Genomic DNA, 22,267 nt, shown 5'->3' with positions numbered 1-22,267 from the left:
CAGGTCGGGTGGGGGGTGGTGAAAAGAATATTGGACGGGTCGGGGGTCGGGTCGGGTGGGGGGTGGAGAAAAGAATATTGGACGGGCCGCTGTATTGTTGGGTTCACTCTCCCGGTACCTCCTTCACACTGCCCGGCTCGGCCTGCAATCTCCTACCCAGGAGGGAACTCTGTGACCCTCTGCCCTGCTCAGCGTAAGTCGTGCGCCACTCTGGTCATGTCGTGCGCACGACTTACGCTGAACGAAAAAACTTTCGGTTTTTAGAGGTTTTCGGAAGTTCGGATAAAGGAAGGCTTGCTGCAATTATATAGGGCTTTGGTGAGACCGCACTTGGAGTACTGTGCACAGTTTTGGTCTCCTTACCAAAGGAAAGATATACTTGCCTTAGACTGGGTGCAACAGAAGTTCACTAGATTGATTTCTGGGATGAGAGGGTTGCCCTATGAAGAAATATTGAGTAGAATGGGCCTGTATTCTCTGAAGTTTAGAAGAATGAGAGGGGATCTCATTGAAATGCATAACATTTATAGAGGGCTTGACAGGGTAGATGTGGAGAGGCTGTTTCCCCTGGCTGAAAATCCTAGAACTAGGGGTCATAGTTTCAGGATATGGGTTTGGCCATTTAGGACTGAGATGAGGAGAAATTTCTTCACTTAGAGGGTGGTGAATCTTTGGAATCCCCTACCCCACAGGGCTGTGGAGGCTCAGTCTTTGAGTATATTCAAGACAGAGATCGATAGATTTTTGGACTCTAGGGGAATCAAGGGATATGGGGATCGGGTGGGAAAGTGGAGTTGAGGTCGATGATCAGCCCTGATCTTATTGAATGACGGAGCAGGCTCGAGGGGCCGTATGGCCTACTCCTGCTCCTGATTCTTATGTTCTTAGAACTGTACAAAGTTTGCTCTGTAGTTTCATTTCATGTTTTACTAGTGCAAAACAATACTTAGAAATTGGAGTATTCATCTACTGCACAAATTTGACTATAGTCTCTAAATAGAGTCAGACTTGTTGCTATGTAGTGTGATAGTACAAAACTGTAGTTAGAATTTGTTGGAGTTTCTGTGTTTAGTTGAGAAGTTTACCTTGATAGTTGTGAGTTTGTACTGCACTAATTAGGTTTGAACATATTTCAAGTTAGAGTTTGCATTTGCTGCAATGATTAGTGTAAAATATATTCATATCCATTTGGTGATTTCAACACATGGTTTCTGTATTTCTTCCTGCAGTCACTGAAGGTGGGATTATTACAAACTGGTGTTCAGCTGATTTCTTATTTAGTAACGATGCTGCTCACCCTGACACACACAGGTATAATACTATACAAATTGTATATTTTAAATTCTTTTTAACTTTAAATGTTACAGCTTAAAAGTTGCACTCTTAAACAAAATAAAATAATGAAGTGTTTTAGTGAAGTTCACTAGAATATAAGCGTAACAGTAGCAACCAATGTTCCCTGTAAGCTGCACTCTGTTCTGCGCGGCCTGTTTCTTTTAACGCGTGGTCCCTTTAAATTTCTGCGCCTGCGCAGTATTTACAGCGTAAAGACCGGTGGGCGGCTGGCGCGGGACCTTGCAGATTACTGCTCAGGTGGGCGGCTTAAAGGGAACATTGGTAGCAATCCCAGCATAAGATGTTAAACAGGTGTGCAGTTAATTCACTGTACTTTTGTGGCATGTGCCTATTGCCTTAAAGGGAAAATTAACCAGTGCATCATTGGTCACCATTCATTTCTTCCGTCGCCACTTAAGACCACATTGCAAGAAGCAAGCAGCAAGGGCGTTAGCACAGTGCTGCATTTTTAGGTGCCTCTGCTGATGCCCATGTGCTCAAACTGTGCAGATCTCGTTGGAGACTGACTTGTGCGTTTCTATCTCCAACGTAAGGAAAACTCGCCAAGGCCTCTTCGGCAGCACCTCCCAAACCCGCGACTTCTTCCACCTAGAAGGACAAGGGGCAGCAGGTGCATGGGAACACCACCACCTCCAAACTCCCCTCCAGGTCACACACCATCCTGACTTGGAAGTATATCGGCCGTTCCTTCATCATCGCTGGGTCAAAATCCTGGAACTCCCTCCCTAACAGCACTGTGGGAGCACCTTCACCACACGGACTGCAGCGGTTCAAGAAGGCGACTCACCACCACCTTCTCGAGGGCAACTAGCGATGGGCAATAAATGCTGGCCTTGCCAGCGACGCCCACATCCCAGAAACGAATAAAATAAAAACCAACCAGTGTCAAGATCCAAGAGACTGTCTCCTATTACTGCTCTCTTAACTTTGAGGGAACTTGGCCAGAAATTCTTGTGCTGTTACAAGAATATGGTCAGTTAATGTTAATACCATTTGAGTATTATAGATAATTCAATAATTATTACTCTTGTTTTTCAAAAGTGAAGCTTTATAGTTCTTAAAAACTCTATTAAGTAATTTAATGATTAATTATTTAAATATTCGTAATCCTTTAGTTAATTCTTCAGCCTAGCTTCAAGTTTAAATGAAAGTCAGCTTCACTGGCCGATGAATGCATTCATTGTTTTATCTTTTAGGATCTTTGAGAGTTTGGAGTTTGTGGAGGACAAGGCTACAGTTTTTCATGCCAGCTATCTGTCAGCATGCGAGGAGTCTGGGCTCAAGGGCAGTGTAGCCATGGGCCACTTTCTGCTTCCTCCTTCCTGTCTTCATGAAGGTTAGTGCTAAGCTGATAAGAGAGACAATGAATCTCACAGACACTGATCTTATCGGTGGCCATTGCGAGCAGACATCATGGATTTTGAGCTCGGTTTTAATTAGAAGACTCCTCAAAATTTGTTAGACCTGTGCAGGAAATAAACAGTAAAAGCATGGATGGGACGAAAATATTGCAGGGTATGTCTGCTTTAGACAAAAGTAATGGCTGGGGCATGGCTTCAGAATGCTGTTTTTTTTTCTTAACCAAAATACAAAGACTGCTGGGCAGAAGAAGGCCTGTATTTGGTGAACTGACAGATTATTGGAACCTGGTGAACGAAAATAGAATACAAACAAAATAACATATTGCTGTTGCTGGTTAGTGTGTTAAAATGTTAATGCGCATCTGAAAATAGCCCCCCTTGGCTATTTAATCAATGTCTTGTGCATTTTCCCATCTAGGAAGTTTTAACAGAAAATAGTTTAAATGTGTTTTGGAACAGGGGATAGTATAGCTCCCTATTTCTTTAGTTGCTTGCATCTCTTTTGCGTGAGGCTGCAATACTTAATGCAAGTTGTAAGTCACATTTCCACTCCTCCGCTCTGTTATGTCTCTCAGATTACCTGTGGAGTATTGGAAGGCCTCAAGCATAATGATATCGTCCAAGTGACACTGGCAAACTTTCAAGTGCTGTACATAGAAACATAGAAGATAGGAGCAGGAGTAGGCCATTCGGCCCCTCGAGCCTGCTCCGCCATTCAATGCGATCATGGCTGATCATCCAAACTCAGTACCCTGTCCCTGCTTTCTCCCCATATCCCTTGATCCCCTTAGCCTTAAGGAATATATCCAACTCCTTCTTGAATATATTTAATGAATTGGCCTCTACTGCCTTCTGTGGTAGAGAATTCCACAGGTTCACCACTCTCTGGGTGAAGAAATTCCTCCTCATCTCTGTCCTAAATGGCTTACCCCTTATCCTTAGACTGTGACCCCCGGTCCTGGACTCCCCCGCCATCAGGAACATCCTTCCTGCATCTAGTCTGTCCAGTCCTGTCAGAATTTTATAAGTTTCATTTTTACAAAGAAACAAAACTAATGATGGGAAGTATTTGTTTTTAAACACCACTGCAGTTATTTTTTTTTTCAGCTGTGGCTCAGTGGGCAGCACACTCGCCTCTCAGTCAGAAGGTTGTGGGTTCAAGTCCCACTCCAAGGACTTGAGCACGTAAAGCTAGGCTGACACTCTCAGTGCACTACTGAGGGAGTGCTGCACTGTCTGAGGTGCAATTAAACCGAGGCCCCATCTGCTTTCTCTCGGGTGGACGTAAAAGATCCCATGGCAGTATTTCGAAGAAGAGCAGGGGAGATATCCCCGGTGTCCTGGCCAACATTTATCCCTCAACCATCATAACAAAAACAGATTATCTGGTCATTATCACATTGCTGTTTGTGGGAGCTTGCTGTGTGCAAATTGGCTGTCATGTTTCCCACATTACAACAGTGACTCCACTTCAAAAAAGTATTTCACTGGCCGTAAAGCGCTTTGAGACATCCGGTGGTCGTGAAAGGCGCTATAGAAATGCAAGTCTTTTTTAAATGCCTCCTTTCATCCAGTTACAGAGCAGCATTGATCAAAGCTTCAAAGGAGGCTATCTGCTCGTCACCTCAGCCAACAAATTATTAATGCGTGCAGAATGAAAAACATATTTGTAACAATGATAGCGGGGGTATAAAACGTTGCTACTTTAGTATTTTGTCATTGTACAAAACAGTAAGATCCTAAATTAGCGCCCCGAAAAAATTAGCGCTCCCGCAGCCGATTTTCCCAAGTAGTGCCCGAGAGGGAGGAAGGGCACTACTGGAAGCGCCCCGCATCCCTCTCCCAGTCGGCCGCAGCTTAACAGCGTCTCTGTAGCTAAGCAACAGCTTCAGCTAGACCTTGCAGAGCCTGACTGGAAAAAAAAGCAACAAGAAGTAAAAAAAACTTAATAGGAAACGGCTCCTGAATTTTGCCGGTAGATAGAGCTTTCCGGACATTTAACCTCTGGTTAAACGAAAGTTTCCTGTACTCCTTTTAAAGTTTCAGCTTTTTTTTTTAATTAAGCAAGATGCATCTGACACCCTCCAGCACCACCTACCATTTGGCCACTTTTCATGAGCTCAGTGTAAGCGACGTTGGAGTGGTTCTGAAAATTGGGCAAGTCGGAGTGGTATAGGGCATGGGAGTCAGTGGGGGGGTGGGTTGGACATGGGATGGATTCTGCAACTTTTCTTAATTGCATTGGGGACCAAGGAGTATTGTTACAGAACCTCCAGGAGATTGAATGGATGGTGTTGAATCAATCGTACATAGTCTGTGAAAGGAGTGGGTCGAGCGGCCTTTACTTCCATCCTTTCTTGTATTTTTTAATATAGCATTGTTTATATTTAGCATATGTCACATGTATTTCCTATTCTTAATTATTTAAGAAATTAGAGCAGCGATTGGCAGTTTCATTTGGGAGCAGGAATGTCCTTTGCCGCCTCAGCAGGTAAGGTTATTTGCTTCCATTTTGCATCTTATCCCTCAGGTAATATGATAACTACTTTATGTATTTAAATAGAGGCGCACGGTATTCCAAGTGAAATGCAGTAAAGAGCCACAGTATGACCTCTAGAGACTTGCAAGAATGCATTCAGTGATTATACACCAGTGGGGGGGGCTTCGCTTGATGGGAGTATGGGGGGTCAAAGATTGGGCTACAATACCTTGGCAGCAATTTTCTGAATCGCGTGCTGATTGAATGCAGCTCCATGCTGGGTGCGCAGAATTACTGAATTTACCCAATGCTCTAATATTCAGCCATGTCCCAACATTCTGTTTGCTTTCCACTTTGCCTTGATATTGAAAATGGCGAGTCTACTGCCATTCTCGGTTCCCTTTCAAATTCTCCATGTGCTCATTGCAGATCTGTGTTTCTCATTCTTTCTGCCAATATGCAGTACTTTGCAATCGCTAGAGTTAAATTACATTTGCCATATGTCTGCCCAATTACACAACAGGTCTAAATCCTTCTGTCAAGCTGCTTCCTCCACTCCTTCCTGCATTCCCTATTTTAGTGTCATCTGCAAATTTAACAAGCCACAATTAGCTTCTGCAGCCCAGACATTTTGGGCTGGATTTTCTCAGTGGTGTCGGGATGGTGGTGGGATAGCTGTTTTGCCAGGTTCCAGTCCTGCTCCCGGCTGCAACCACTCTGTCAACGAGATTTTCCCTTGATTGGCCTTGTTAAGCCTGCCCTGCGGGCTTCCCGGCCAATTCACAGGAAGCGGGTCTGATGACGTCATTTGATGACACATCATCAGCCAGTTTCCTTAAAGGGACCAAGGTCACATTGAGTTTGACAGTTGTTCTGTCAGTGTTTGACAGCATTGAGGTGCTGCAAACACTGACGAGCGCTGCACAAAGGTGGACGCTTGCATCCAGGCTCTCCAATGACTCCCTCCATATGCTTATGGAGGGAGTCACAGCATGCAGGGCGATACTCTTCCCTTCCAAGGGCTGAAGAGACCTCCCCAGGACACCAACGCAGCCTGGTTGCACATTGTGCAGGAGGGCAAAAGCAGGGATGTCGTTAGGATCAGGCTGCAGTGGCGCCAACCTTTCAATGATCTCAGTGGATCACGAAATATTACTGCAAAGCCACACTCAAACTCACCCTGCTTTGCCACTCAATTCATCCCCATCACTCTGCTTTCCATACCCTACTCCCGCACATCCTTACTCACACCAACTTACCTTGCACCTCCACCCATCCCTCTCTATCTACATTATCAGTTCCCCATCTCCGTAGCCATCCCTCACACTTACCCTCATCCTACTGCAAGCATACCAACTACATACACACTTGAAAGGTTTAGCCAATGTTCATGTGAAGTTTCTGGTAATGTGTTGTCATACAGTGAAATATTTATTTTCAACACTGCCCCTTATTGGACAGATCTGTGCGCACCTTGAGAAGTGTCTTACTGAGTCCCGGTAAATGTTGCGACATAACTCCCCCCCCCCCCCCCCCGGCTATAGTGATGAGTGTGCATGGAATGGCTTGGACATTAAAGGGATGCTTTACGGTGCTGGTGTGGGATGGTGTCAACCTGGCACATCATGTGGCAGCCAGGGATTACAGTGTCAAGTGAAGTAAATCTGGCCATGGTGATGCCATCGCTGGCCTCCCAGGCAGCAATGTTGTCAGGGGCTGATGCCCTGTGTCCTGTGCAGCATTAGGTGAGGGCGGAGAAGGTTGGTGTTGTCGGTGCTGCTGGTGTGCCTGGTGATGTTGGTGTTGGGGCTGAGCGTGGAAGGAATTAGAGGAGCAAGGTGAGATCGTTTCTAGGGCACCGATGTTGCTGCAGTAGATGTCAGCTGCAGGTCAGATGACAGAAGCGATCTGTCAGTGGTGAGAAAGGTTGTTCCAATGAGGTGGCACTGGACATACAGTTGGCTCTAAACACTTGCAAGCTAAAGAAATCTCTATATGTATTACAAATGCAGTAACCAACAGTTTCTGCGCTCTGAAACTGACCATCTGCAATATGGCATCCTTTACACCACTTCTGCAGCTGTCAGCATATCAGATACATCAGAGCAGACTCAACTCACGCCAGGGTGAGCTGGCGTCTTCCCCGAGCAGCGGGTAACCCGTGGGGGAGCACGTAAAATTGGAAGGAAGCCTCAAAATACCATTAAATTGGCTCTTAACAAGCCATTTACTGAGCTCAATTGTCTCCCCCGCCGCTTGGCATCAGATCAGTTTTCCGCTGACAGACCCGACACCTGGGAGACTCGCATGGCGGCGGGTTGACAGCGGGTTTCCTACCCACTGTCAATCTTTGCTATTTTGACAGCGGACCCGCCTCCAAACCTGACCTCTGAGCGCCAGCAAAATCCAGCCCTTTGTTTAGAGGATACATGTAATCAAACAAATGTACATGTGTACATATGTATATACACATACAGACATGCTTTTGGTCTCCTCATTTAAGGCAGGATATTCTTGCATTGGAGGCAGTTCAGAGACGATTCACTCGGTTAATTCCAGAGATGAGGGGGTTGACTTATGAAGAAAAATTGAGCAGGTTGGGCCTATACTCATTGGAGTTTAGAAGAAAGAGAGGTGTTCTTATTGAAACATATAAGATATACTGAGGGGGCTCGACAGGGTAGATGCAGAGAGGATGTTTCCCCTCGTGGGGGAATCTAGAACTAGGGGGCACAGTCTCAGAATAAAGGGTCGCCCTTTTAGAACTGAGATGAGGAGGAATTTCTTCTCCCAGAGGGCGGTAAATCTGTGGAATTCTCTGCCCCAGAGAGCCGTGGAGGCTGGGTCATTAAATACATTTAAGGTGGAGATAGACAAATTTTTGCAAGATAAGGGAGTGAAGGGTTATGGGGAGCGGGCGGGGAAGTGGCTTTGAGCCCAAGAGCAGCCATGATCTTACTGAATGGCGGAGCAGGCTCGAGGGGCCAAGTGGCCTATTCCTGCTCCTAATTCTTATGTTCATAATGATTCGGAGATGCACATATTTACAGTACCTGTAGTAAAAATAGCTTTATGTAGGTGCTGTTGTAGGATTGTGACTGTTTGTTGCTTGAAACCTTAACACAAAAGCCACATGAAAGAGGAGATATTTCAAAAAGGAAGACACTTGAAATAAGCCACTGCCCAGAAAAGGAAAGAATGGACCAGGCTGGGTTCGACGTTCCTAACAATGGACTCAGGTTTGTTCTTTCAATTTAATCTGTATCTCCATTAAATGCACTATTGTTACTTAAGATGCAAAATGTACCATAATTTCAATAATAAAACCCATCTATTATTCTGTGTTTTTCACAAGATAAAATGTACAAACATACATTGTATATCAGTGCTTACTTTAGCTCAATGTTGCCACTTATACTCTCTGAGCACTCAGACTTGTAATTGCCATAATGCTTAAAAATATGTTCTTCTAACTAACACTTGAGTATTTTTCTTAATTTTGAATTCTCCTTTCAGTGTATTCAAGTGTGATGACTGCTGGACATTTTGGTTCAGCCTTTATGTTTAAGTACCAGATTACATAGAAATCCTCATTTATAGTTTCTAATTACATTTTTAGGCGCTTTGAGTTAATCCCTTAATTAAAATTACAAAGTTGTGGATTACAAGAAACAGACCATTCTGACTATTGCTGTGGAATAGTGCCAATAGCTAGTTTTAAAAAACAATTTTCTTAGGTTCTCTGAGCTCTCTGTAGCCACATGTCAAAATTGCCTTTCCACGCTTGATTGCCATTATTTTATAATAGCAGAGGCACCTGATTCTGGATTAAATTGATAAAATAGGCATTGTCACGCTTAAAATTGCTGCGACTGCAATGATCTAACGGTGGGTATATTTAGAGTGTGGTCCCGTCTCATTTGTTGTAGATATCTTTATTAAAAAACTTGCTGATCCGCTGTAGCATTGCTTATGGGTAGGCTGGCAGCTGCAGAATGTTTAGCTGGTTATGTGGCCTGTCCCTTTTAAAGTCAATGCTCCGGCACTCCCTGTGGGGCAGTGGTCATAATAGACGTACCCTGGGGTCAATTATTGGCTAATTGCTGTGGAAGTTTCTCTGGATTGGTAGCTGCTTAGTTCTTTTGCCTTGGGGAGAGACCAGGTTATCTCAGGATTGCGACACTTAGCAGACAGTGACTGGTTTTCTTTCTCGCCTGTACTTTTTAAAGTTTTTTCAGTCGTGACTTCTTGATGTTTCTGCAAAGCGTAGTGGCTGAAGTGTGACGGACGTATTGATGCAAGCCTTTATATAAACTGGTGAATCTCCCGCAGCCTTGCTCACAGAGGAACTGGTATATATTTTAGCTGTGTTTTGCTTTGACAGGCTGAGGGAGATTACAGTGCTACCTTTGGAGCAAGTAACAACATTGGGTGTAATTGTAAAAAATATTTGTATAGGTTACAGTACCACCCCTGGAGCAAGAACGAATAACATGCAGTACCATTACCACTTTACCCGTTGATTCCAATATACTGTGGCCATTACAGGATTTTAATTTAGATGTATAGATAGTTAATTAGATGTAGAAGATTCCAGCCTCTCCCTTTTAAAATGAAAAATTATGCACAGGCACAGATAGAGACCTCGTCACATTTAAATACTATTTGAATATTAACGTTTTATCATTCACAGTATAAGTAAGGACAGACAATATTTCAATGTTGCATTGTAAATCCCATCTGTCGCCACAATAGAAATGATGCAAAATCAGGCACATTCAGTGCTATATGTAAACCATGCCCACTTAAATAAACAGGGATATTATTACGTTTGTTAAATACGGAGCCAATAATGCATAAGAACATAAGAATTAGGAGCAAGAGTAGTCCCCACGGCACTTCGAGTCTGCTGATGCCATTCAGTTAGATCACGGCTGATCTTCTACCTCAACTCCACTTTCCCGCCCGATCCCCATATCCTTTTGATTCCCCTAGAGTCCAAAAATCTATCGATCTCAGCCTTGAATATACTCAACGACTCAGCATCCACAGCCCTCTGGGGCAGAGAATTCCAAAGATTCACAACCCTCTGAGTGAAGAAATTCCTCCTCATCTCAGTCTTAAATGGCCGACCCTTTATCCTGAGACTGTGACCCCTGGTTCTAGACTCCCCAGCCAGGGGGAAACAACCTCTCAGCATCAACCCTGTCAATCCCCCTCAGAATCTTATATGCAGTGACGGTACAGTGCTGTTGCTCCCTATCTGCTCCATGTACCTTCACAGAAACGAGTTGACCTCACATAGCTCTTTGTCGGCCGGCACGGACAAGATGGGCCGAATGGCCGCCTCCTGTGCTGTAAATCTCTATGATCCTACATGACCATGTACGGTAAGCTGATTTAAATATGTTAGTGGCACTCCTGGCATGCAGAGCATGATGTGCTGGGAGTGTCACAGCGGTTAGGAGCTCCAGTGTCAGGCCAAATCAGCCAAGGAAGGCTGCTGGATGCCCATGGAGCACTGTTTATTTTTTTTGCTGGTGAGGCACAAAGTGCCCATTGAAGAATAGGTCATTGCAGGCCAGAAGAATGCTAGAGTAAAGGAAGGGATGACATTTTCTAAAGGAGAGGGCCACCCTGAATTAAAATTTACCCCGCCCAAGGGCCACCCCCCGAAACTGCTGTCCAAATGGGCACTTAGTAACTAAAGTGCCCCTCGAGTATTCCTGTTGCACTATGGAAAGGCCCCTCAATTAAATATTTTCCAGGATTTTAATTGGCCTTGTGCGCGGGGGTCTGCGCACCGCAGTCGCTGCCCGACCACATTGGGGCGTGCCAAGCGCATCGGGTGCAATGCAGGCGTCTGATAACGGGAAGCTGGCACCGATCCTCTGAAGTGCATCGGGTGCCTCTGTCACTTTATCAACCCGAAATGTCATAACTGGTGTTTTAGTATCTCATAGTTAAACGCAAGTGTTTGAGGTTCTGACTGTTCTAAAAGTTTTTTTTGCTGTATAACATTTTCAAAGCAGTGACCAGAATTTAGTCATTGAAACGCCGTCATTTGAAACTGCAACTTGCCATGTTCAACAGATGTACCCTGTAAACAACATGGTGACTGGTAAGAGTTAGATTACATTTATAATTCATCAATGCTGGTAAAGTGTGTTGCTTTTAGTTACTTGCGTGCCAAAAGTGTGGTTTTATAGTGCCAGCTTGGTAGCACATTCGCCTGTGAGTTAAAAGGTCTTGGCCTAGAAATTCATTAAGGCGCTGCCAGCTTTGCGCCCAGTTAACGCCTAAAGGGTGATTTTGTGCCAAAAATGAGTTTGCGCAGATATTCAGCGCAGCGGTATTGGCGGCGGGAGCCGTTAGCGCTGCGCCGGCACCAATGACGTCATCGGTGTGCGCAGTGCCCCGGTTCCGCCCCGAAACCGCGCCGATCCCCATATTTAGTTGCGGCCGCCTCCTCCAAAGCGGCCGCAAACAGTGACCAGAAAACGGGGCCGTCCTGCTGCCTTAGTGGGGCGCTTTAAAGCGGAAGGTGCGGCCGGCCGCTTTTGCGGCGGCCGCCTGCCCGCACCTCCTTCCCCGGCCTCCTCCACCCCCCCCCCCCCCGCGGCATTGCCGGCTGCTTTCCGTGAGCCCGGCACTTCTCCGTGGTGCCGGGCTCATTTGCCGGCACTATCCAGCGGCGATCTCCCTGTTGCAGGCAGCTCCCCCTTAAGAGAAGGAGGAGGCCTGCAGTACCGCAGCCTGCCGCTGCGCAGCGCCTGGCGCAAAGAGCGCTGATATTCAGTGTCAGCGCACCAAGCGGAGGCGGGCACACCCTGGTATAGCGCCCGCTTCCGAATTGGGGCGCTAACAATGAATATCTGACGATCGCTATAGGCTTCCCGCCCAGCGCCAACTTTTGGGCGCTAGGCAGCTGGCGGGGCCATAGTGAATTTCTAGGCCCTTGGGTTTAAACTCCATTGCACGACTTAAGCACGTAATCTAGGGCGATACTTCAGTGCAGTACTGAGAGAGTGCTGCATTGTTGGATGTGCCATTAAATTAAAGTCCCATCTGTGTGTTCGAGTGGACTCAAAGCATCCCTTTGCACTATTCTAAGAAGCGCAGAGGATTGAACAGTCTGTGCTTTCATAAAATAATAGGTTTACAATATCAGCCAGGTTGGGTTTTCCTCCTGTGCACTGTTTGTGTCCCATTTGCATGGTCATTTCAGCTGTCCCACCATATTTCTATCAAATTGTGATATCAAGAGCACACTTATACTACAAATAGCTTCTCATAGATGGTCTCATGGTCCATGTCTGTCATTTATGTGTCAGTGTTGAATTACCTCTATACTTTTGTGCACTTTTTAAAATATTCATTCATGGGATGTGGGCGTCACTGGCAAGTCCAGCATTTATTGCCCATCCCTAGTTGCCCTTGAGAAGGTGGTGGTGAGCCGCCTTCTTGAACCGCTGCAGTCCGTGTGGTGAAGGTACTCCCACAGTGCTGTTAGGGAGGGTGTTCCAGGATTTTGACCCCGCGACGATGAAGGAACGGCGATATATTTCCAAGTCAGGATGGTGTGTGTGACTTGGAGGGGAACTTGGAGGTGGTGGTGTTCCCATGTGCCTGCTGCCCTTGTCCTTCTAGGTGGAAGAGGTTGCGGGTTTGGGAGGTGCTGCTGAAGAAGCCTTGGTGAGTTGCTGCTGTGCATCTTGTTGATGTTACACACTGCAGCCACAGTACGCCGATGGTGGAGGGAGTGAATGTTTAAGGTGGTGGAGCTTCATCTTCATAATAGCTTCATGCCAGATGTGTTGGTACTTGGCCTTGGCGGTGTTAAGTGCTGCTAAGCCAAAAAGAGTCTGGCTTATTCCAGGATCTCATCAACAAGTTCAGACAAGGACCTATCCATGAAGTGAACTTTCCTGTGCACAGCTGAGACACAGCTGTCTCTCTAGCTGATGTTCTATATACCAGTTCGATAGACGTTAACCTGCATTAGAAGTCTGAAACCAGCACTTCCAGAAACAAATTGGAATTAGCCAGATTTGTGGTCTTGCCACTAAAGCAAAAACACATGCGATTTTACATAGAAGAATGTTAGCGATAATAAACACGAAAAATAGGCATAGTAACACTCCGAGAAGCAAAAGCACAAAACCATAACCAGTAGACTTTAGCAACATGTCTTCTTTACCCAACTGGTGACTGGCTCATCAATGGTACTTCAAGCATAAAGTATAGTAGATCTCCCATTCAGGGATGAGATGTAATGCTGGGGCCAAGAAGGCATCTCCGGGCAATGTCGCTGACAGACACCTGGCTGAGGATTCCAGCCTGACCATCGGAGCCCAGCAAAGACTGGCAAGATTAACCGTTCCAAGAAAAAGCCCATCTGTTGACCGGGGGTAGTGCCACGTTGGAAAGCTAACATTAATTCTGTTCTGGATAAGTTCCTTGATTTTTCTAAATTACTTTCTATGATTGCTAATGGCACATGGTAGATTTACAAGGATGTTGCCAGGACAGGAAAATTTTAGCTATGAGGAACATAAGAACATAAGAAATAGGAGCAGGAGTAGGCCAATCGGCCCCTCGAGCCTGCTCCGCCATTCAATAAGATCATGGCTGATCTGATCCTAACCGCCAATCCACTATCACAGAACCATCTCCTGAATCTAACAGAATTAGACACACAAAATAGGAGCAGGATCAGGCTACACGGCCCCTGGGCCCGCTCCGTTACCCACAGGGCCATGACCGATCCGAACCTAGACTCATGTCCAAATTCCTGCCCGCTCCCCGTAACCCTTAATTCCCTTTACTTCTAGGAAACTGTCTATTTCTGTTTTAAATTTATGTAATGATGTAGCTTCTACAGCTTTTTGGGGCAGCATATTCCATGGACCTACCACCCTCTGAGTGAAGTAGTTCCTCCTCATCTCAGTTTTGAAAGAGCAGCCCCTTATTCTAAGACTATGCCCCCTAGTTCTAGTTTCACCCATCATCGGGAACATCCTCCCCGCATCCACCCGATCCAACCCCTTCACAATCTTATATGTTTCAATAAGATCGCCTCTCATTCTTCTGAACTCCAATGAGTAGAGTCCCAATCTACTCAACCTCTCCTCATATGTCCATCCCCTCATCCCCGGGATTAACCGAGTGAACCTTCTTTGTACTGACTCGAGAGCAAGTATGTCCTTTCTTAAGTATGGACACCAAAACTGTACGCAGTATTCCAGGTGCGGTCTCACCAATACCTTGTACAACTGAAGCAATACCTCCCTATTTTTATATTCTATCCCCTTAGCAATGAAAGCCAACATTCCATTGGCCTTAATCACTTGCTGCACCTGCATATTAACCTTTTGAGTTTTGTGCACCAGGACCCCCAGATCCCTTTGTACTTCAGTACTTTCCAGTTTCTTGCCATTAAGATAATAACTTGCTCTACGATTTTTCCTGCCAAAGTGCATAACCTCACTTTCCAGTATTGTATTCCATCTGCCAAATCTCTGCCCACTTACTTAGCCTGTCTATGTCCCCTTGCAGGTTTTTTATGTCCTCCTCACTCACTACTTTCCCTCCCATTTTAGTATCATCTGCAAACTTTGATATGTTACACTCAGTCCCCTCCTCCAAATCGTTAATATAGATTGTAAAGAGTTGGGGACCCAGCACTGACCCCTGCGGAACACCACTAGTTACTGATTGCCAGTCTGAGAATGAACCATTTATCCCAACTCTCTGCCTTCTGTTAGATAGCCAATCCTCTATCCATGCCAGAATATTACCCCCAATCCCATGATTTTTTATCTTAAGCAATAATCTTTTGTGTGGCACCTTGTCAAATGCCTTTTGGAAGTCTAAATACACTACGTCCACTGGTTCCCCTTTATCCACCCTATATGTTACTTCCTCAAAGAACTCCAGCAAATTTGTCAAACATGACTTCCCCTTCATAAAACCATGCTGACTTTGTCCTATTAAATTATGATTATCCAAATGTCCTGTTACTGTCTCCTTAATAATGGACTCCAAAATTTTACCTACCACAGATGTTAGGCTAACCGGTCTATAATTTCCAGCCTTCTGTCTACTGCCCTTTTTAAATAAGGGTGTTACATTAGCAGTTTTCCAGTCTGCCGGGACCTTTGCCGAGTCCAGGGAGTTTTGGAAAATTATTACCAATGCATCCACAATCCCTACCGCCACTTCCCTCAAAACCCTAGGATGTAAGCCATCAGGTCCAGGTGATTTATCCGCCTTGAGTCCCATTATTTTACCGAGTACCACTTCCTTAGTGATTTTGATCGTGTTTAGCTCCTCCCCCCCCCTTTAGCCCCCTGTTTGTCCAGTGTTGGGATATTCTTAGTGTCTTCTACTGTAAAGGCTGATGTAAAATATTCATTCAGTGTTTTTGCCATCTTCATATTTCCCACCATTAATTTCCCGGTCTCATCCTCTAAGGGACCAACATTTACTTTAGCCACCCTTTTTCTTTTTATATAACTATAAAAACTCTTACTATCTGTTTTTATATTTTTTGCTAATTTACTTTCATAATCTATCTTCCCTTTCTTAATCAATCTTTTTGTTATTTTTTGCTGTCTTTTAAAGTTTTCCCAATCCTCTATCCTCCCACTAGATTTGGCTACCTTATATGCCCTTGTTTTTAGTCGAATACTATCCTTAATTTCTTTACTTAGCCACGGATGGCTGTCTTTTCTTTTACACCCTTTTCTTCTCAGTGGAATATATTTTTTTTGGAAGTTGGAAAGATGGGGTTGTTTTCTTTGGAACAGAAGAGGCTGAGGGGAGACTTAATTGAGGTGTATAAAATTATGAGGGGCCGAGATACAGTGGATAGGAAGGACCTATTTCCCTTAGCAGAGAGGTCAATAACCAGGGGGCACAGATTTAAAGTAATTGGGAGAAGGATTAGAGGGGAGTTGAGAACTTTTTTCACCCAGAGGGTGGTGGAGGTCTGGAACTCACTGCCTGAAAGGGTGGGAGAGGCAAAGACCCTCATCACATTTAAAAAGTACTTGGATATGCCCTTGAAGTGCCGTAACCTACAGGGCTACGGACCAAGAGCTGGAAAGTGGGACTAGGCTGGAGAGCTCTTGTCGGCCGGCAAGGACAGTATGGGTCGAATGGCCTCCTTCTGTGCCGTGAATTTCTAAGATTATAAAGGTATGACTTCTTATACCAATTGGGGTCTATTTTAGTTTTCACTGTCTGGTGGTAATCTCGCAGAGTAGATCACCCGTCCTTGATAGAACTGCCTGATGAAAATCAGTAGAATGAAAAATCAGATGGGTTCTATAAAGGATGCACGATCCACTCCATCAGATTACCACCCAGGTGGTGAAGAAGAAAATCTACCACATGGTCCCTATAACATGTGTTGTGATTTTTAAATAAGATACAGTATACACAAACATACATACATACATTACTTACGTAGAATTACATAGTTTATACAGCACAGAAACAGGCCATTCGGCCCAACCAGTCCATGCCGACATTTATGCCCCACTCGAGCCTCCTCCCGTCTTTCCTCATCTAAATCTATCAGTATAACCCTCTATTCCCTTCTCCCTCATATGCTTATCCAACCTCCCCTTAAATGCATCTATACTATTCGCTTCAACCACTCCCTGTGGTAGCGAGTTCCACATTCTCACCACTCTCTGGGTAAAGACGTTTCTTCTGAATTCCCTATTGGATTTCTTGGTGACTATCTTATATTGATGGCCTCTAGTTTTGCTCTTCCCCACAAGTGGAAACATTGGCGATTTTAACCCTACTCGCTCAGCAGAAACCTGGCGGGTGGGCAGTTAAAATCGCCCTGGCTCTTACCTGTCCGAAAGCCGCCATGATCGCAACACATGCAATTTTAACCTGCTCTCCTGAGCAGGCAGCAAGGACACACGCCCAGAGCCAACAGGGTCCTTCGTTACATATGTATGTTGCAGCCCAATGACATCATTGAGATCTGACTCTAATTTTAACTCGGGCCTGAGCGGGGAATCCACCTGGAGTTAAAATCGGGGCATTCTCTCTCTATCTACTCTGTCAAAACCTTCCATAATTTTAAAGACCTCTATTAGGTCACCCCTCAGCCTTCTTTTTTCAAGAGAAAAGAGACCCAGCCTGTTCATCCTTTCCTGATATGTATACCCTCGCGTTTCTGGTATCATCCTTGTAAATCTTCTCTGCACCCTCTCCAGTGCCTCTATATCTTTTTTATAATATGGCGACCAGAACTGTATGCAGTACTCCAAGTGTGGTCTAACCAAGGTTCGATACAGGTTTAGCATACCTCTAGAAATAAACCCTAGTGCTTGGTTTGCTTTTTTTTATGGCCTTGCTAACCTGTGTCGCAACTTTTAATGATTTCCCTCCGAGATCCCTTTGTTCCTCTACCTCACCTAGACTCGTGACCTCCCTAATCTTCCTACCAAAATGTAATACCTCACATTTATATGTGTTGAATTTCATTTGCCAATTATATGCCTATTCTGCAGGTTTATTAATGTCCTCCTGTAACTTGTTGCAGTCCTCCTCAGTATTGACCATCCCCCCCCAATTTGGTGTCATCCGCAAATTTAGAAATTGTGTTTTTGATTTTGAAGTCTAAATCATTAATGTAAATTGTGAACAGCAGTGGTCCCAGCACTGATCCTTGTGGAACACCACTGCCCACCTTCTGCCACTGTGAATAGCTGCCCTTTACTCCTACTCTCTGCTTTCTGTCCTGAAGCCAGCCAGCAATCCATTCTGCTGCTTGTCCCCTGACTCCGTATTCTCTGACCTTGTTCATCAGTCTGTTATGGGGTACCTTATTGAAGGCCTTTTGAAAATCCAGATAAATTACATCATCTACATTACCCTTGTCTACTCTCTCTGTTACCTCTTCAAAAAATTCGATAAGGTTGGTTAAGCAAGACATTCCCGTTTGAAATCCATGCTGACTATTAATTATTATATGCATTCTCTTTTTTTATAGTCACCACAAAAGCACTAGTGCACAGGATAAAACATAGTAACCTTTATGCAGTTACTGAGTTACAGACCCACTGTGTAACAATTGGGAACATTCTTTCATTTTAGTAGTTTTTCAGCTCCTGTTACGTAACACCAGTTTTTAACGAGTCTTAAAATCACACCAAAAAAGTATAGTGTAATTAAATATCATGTGCATCTAGAACATACGCCATATGTTCTAGATGCACATGATATTTGTGCACGGGGGCACGGTGGCATAGTGGTTAGCACTGTTGCCTCACAGCGCCAGGGACCCGGGTTCAAATCCGGCCTCGGGTGACTGTCTGTGTGGAGTTTGCACATTCTCCCCGTGTTTGCGTGGGTTTCCTCCGGGTGTTCCGGTTTCCTCCCACAGTCCAAAGATGTGCAGGTTAGGTTGATTTGGCTATGATAAATTGACCCTTAGTGTTAGGGGATTAAAATACGTGGGGTTACGGGGATAGGGTGGGATATGTGTCGGTGCAGGCTCGATGGGCCGAAATGGCCTCTATCTGCACTGTGGGGATTCTGTGAAAAAAGCTGCCACTGATGCATGTGTCATAAGACAGCAGTGTTTTTATGGGCGATGTATGCTATTTATATGGCCCGTGTAGCTATTAATCACACGAGTGATTCTCCGTTGCCTATAGAGCTTATTGTTCATTCCTCTATTTATAGTTTGCATCATATGTGTAAAGCTGTTAACACTGAAAAGTACATATACCATATAGTCCTAAATGTGAATGGTGTGGTACCTTTCGCCCAGTGTGTACTCCACATGGTAACTGTTCCTTTGGTTGCTGTGTGTAGTGACAGTGCTTTCCTTTGCTCTTACCAAGATCATAAACGTGCTCTTTTATGAGCCGATAATTGGTACATCAGGAGGTTTTGTAATGAATTACTGCACTTTCCCATTAAACATGGGAGGTAGATTCAAATGAAATGGATGCAGTTACACAAACACAGCGTTGTGAAGAAATGAGAAATAGTTATCTTTGCTGCTCTGGGATCTTAAAACTTCCAAGTATTTAGTGGCCAAAATACTTGTGATATATAGTAGGTTGTATTTGAAATTTCAATTTGAGTTTCCTTCAATTAAAAAATCATATCTGTATGTTAGAGATTTTAAAAGTTGCTACATCTCCCGGCACAGTTTGCCTAAGACTTACACGTGCACAGTTGGATTAATGCTATGTCTACAAGGAAAGCAGTGCAGGGAGGGGGGGAACAATTTTGTTTTAACTGTAGTAATTTGTTTTGTTCCTTCCGATTAGGTTTTATCTCTATTGACGAGCTGAAGAAGTACTCGGGAAATTTATACGACTTCATTCCAGGCTGTGCGCGTTATTCAGTATGCCGCGTCCAGAGAGAAAGGAACATGTTCTCCGTTTTAAAGGGCAAAAACAGGAACCGCACTTTTATTCATACACATTAGACAGGGCTGAAATCCACCTCCGTTGAAAGAATTTCTGTAATTATCAGTGAAGATAATAAACCTTGGCATAGCCTGTTGTGCGTCGCTCTCTGATAAAAGTGCAAAGATTGAAGAAAATCTTTGTTTACTGTGTTGCTGTTTATTGACATTTAATTGTTTTATGTATACATTTATAATATTGTTGCTAAAATAAAAGTATTGCCACATTAGATCAAATGAATAACCGTTCTGATTTTACACAGAATTACTTGGATTGTACAGAATGGAAAGCATCTGTGTTGGTGTTTAACCTCCTCAGGAGAAGTACTCCTAATCCCAGATGCCTTCTCTGTTTCCACATCCACTCTGTGCCATCCCTTTGTAATTTTCAACACCTCTATCAAATCACCATGCAATCCCCTGTTATAACAAAACAGCCCCAGTTTTCACATCTTTCTTCGTATTTGTATTTCCTCATATCGGGCAGTATTCTAGTGAGACTCTTTATTGCCTCAACCTCTTTTCTATAGTTTGGAGCCCAAAACTTACTAAGGACAGGAAACTTTTTTTTGTCCGGCACGGACGGGACCGACGTGGTGCCGGTTCATCAAAAATTCCGGATAACCGAACGCTATAGTGAAAGATACGGAGCTGAGAGCTCTGTATAAAGCAACAAACCCTGTTGCTTGCTTCAGAACAATGGCCACAAGTTGCAAGCGTCTCTGTAGCTTAGCAACAGCTGCAGCCACACCCTTGCACAGCAACACATGGAGGAAGGCAAGTAATAAAAGTTACCTGAACCTACTCCTGAATTTTGCCGGTTAACCGAGATTTCCGGTTATTTAGGTGCCGGTAAATCGAAAGTTTCCTGGATTTATATACATTGGTTGTAACATCTTGATTTTTATATTTTATATCAGTTTCTGTTAAAAACCCAGTATTCCATTAGCTTTTTTTAAATGACCTTATTCATAATGGTGTCATTCTTGGCTCAGCGGCACTCTTGCATCGGAGGTGTCCGTTCCTCGGGAGCCTTCAGGTAAGTGCGTAGACTTTTTTCCGATCGGAGGCAACCGCACGCAGGAAGCCTCCTATCGGAAATTACGGGCCATAATTTTTTTTTAACCAAAATATACCACCTAACATTTACATAAGAACACGAGAATTAGGAGCAGGAGTCGGCCACACGGCCCATTGAGCCTGCTCCGCCATTCAATAAGATCATGGCTGATCATCGACCTCAACTCCACTTTCCCGCCGGATCTCCGTATCCCTTGATTCCCCATGAGTTCAAAAACCTATCGATCTCAGCCTTAATGACATTGAATTTCATCTGCCAGTTTTTTGTCTATTCCAGCATCTTATCAATATCCCCTTGCAGCTTCCTTTGATCCTTAGAATTATTTACCATGCCTCCTTTTTTAGTATCGTCTGCAAATTTGGACACAACTGCTTCTAGCCCTATATCCAAATCGTTGATGTACACAGTGAACAGGAGCGGTCCCAAAACAAAATCCTGTGGGACACCCCCACATCCAACCACTCTGAGAAACTGTCCTTGACTCCTACTCTCCATTTCCCATCTTCAAATCAATTTTTAATCCAATTTGCTATCCTCTCCCTAATTCCATAAGCTTGAATCTTCTCCAATAGCCTCATGTGGCAACTTGTCAAAAGCTTCCTGAAAGTCCAGATACACCACATCCACTGCATCTTCCCCCCGCCCCCTCCAACTTATCTGTTGCCTCCTCAGTTTTCTCAAGCATAATCTTCCTTTTGGAAATTTGTGTTGGCTGTTCCTAATTATTTTCTCTTCATAGAAACATAGAAAATAGGAGCAGGAGTAGGCCATTCGGCCCCTCGAGCCTGCTGCGTCATTCAATGAGATCATGACTGATCATCCAAACTCAGTACCCTGTCCCTGCCTTCTCTCCATATCCCTTGATCCCTTTAGCCTTAAGAAATATATCCAACTCCTTCTTGAATACATTTAATGAATTGGCCTCTACTGCCTTCTTTGGTAGAGAATTCCACAGGTTCACCACTCTCTGGGTGAAAAAATTCCTCCTCATCTCTGTCCTAAATGGCCTACCCCTTATCCTTAGACTGTGACCCCTGGTTCTGGACTCCCTGCCATCGGGAACATCCTTCCTGCATCTAGTCTGTCTAGTCCTGTTAGAATTTTATAAGTTTCAATGAGATCCCCTCTCATTCTTCTAAACTCCAGCGAGTACAAGCCCAATCGACCCAATCTCTCCTCATATGTCATCTAGACATTGAGGCCTGAATGATCTGGAGCATGATCGGAGGATTGGGTGGTGGGGGGGGAGGGGGGGTGTAATGGTCTGAAGTATCACCGGGGGTGGGGGGGGGGACCTGAGGGGAGGCCCCATGGGGGGAATCGGAGACTTGGGGTTGAAATTCCTCCCTTAGTAATTCCATCTTTAATTAAAGATTCCAAAATGTTCCCCCTCAGGTACTAGACTAACCAGGTTAGCTCTATCTCCTTTTTTGAAACTGGCATTACAATGGCCAACCTCCAATTGTTTGGCACAGATTCACTCTTAATAGAACCCTGAAATATCAAAACCGCCTGTCGAGGAAGCCTGATTTACACCC

At 44.5% G+C, this 22,267-nt stretch overlaps 1 protein-coding gene across 6 annotated transcripts in view; it reads left to right on the top strand.

Annotated features, from left to right (window-relative positions):
* The window catches only part of terb2 (telomere repeat binding bouquet formation protein 2), a 59,897-nt gene extending 40,018 nt beyond the window's left edge, over window positions 1-19,879 (top strand). For 5 of the 6 annotated variants that reach the window (XM_085972300.1, XM_085972303.1, XM_085972302.1 and 2 more), the window contains 6 exons: window positions 1,230-1,311; window positions 2,553-2,692; window positions 5,147-5,208; window positions 8,326-8,435; window positions 11,226-11,317; window positions 19,509-19,879. In XM_085972300.1, the coding sequence (XP_085828426.1) occupies window positions 1,230-1,311; window positions 2,553-2,692; window positions 5,147-5,208; window positions 8,326-8,435; window positions 11,226-11,317; window positions 19,509-19,669 (647 nt within the window). In that variant the 3' untranslated portion in view covers window positions 19,670-19,879. The remainder of the gene's footprint in view (window positions 1-1,229; window positions 1,312-2,552; window positions 2,693-5,146; window positions 5,209-8,325; window positions 8,436-11,225; window positions 11,318-19,508) is intronic. The other variant, XM_085972301.1, reaches the window with a different exon arrangement.
* The last annotated feature ends 2,388 nt before the right edge of the window (window positions 19,880-22,267 follow it).

This window comes from Somniosus microcephalus, chromosome 32 (genome assembly GCF_052327205.1).
Source record: "Somniosus microcephalus isolate GS21.2 chromosome 32, FLI_Smic_1.0, whole genome shotgun sequence".
In the NCBI taxonomy this organism is placed as follows: domain Eukaryota; kingdom Metazoa; phylum Chordata; class Chondrichthyes; order Squaliformes; family Somniosidae; genus Somniosus; species Somniosus microcephalus.
Note: the sequence above shows the minus strand (reverse complement) of the source record. Positions and strands in the feature narration are given on the sequence as shown.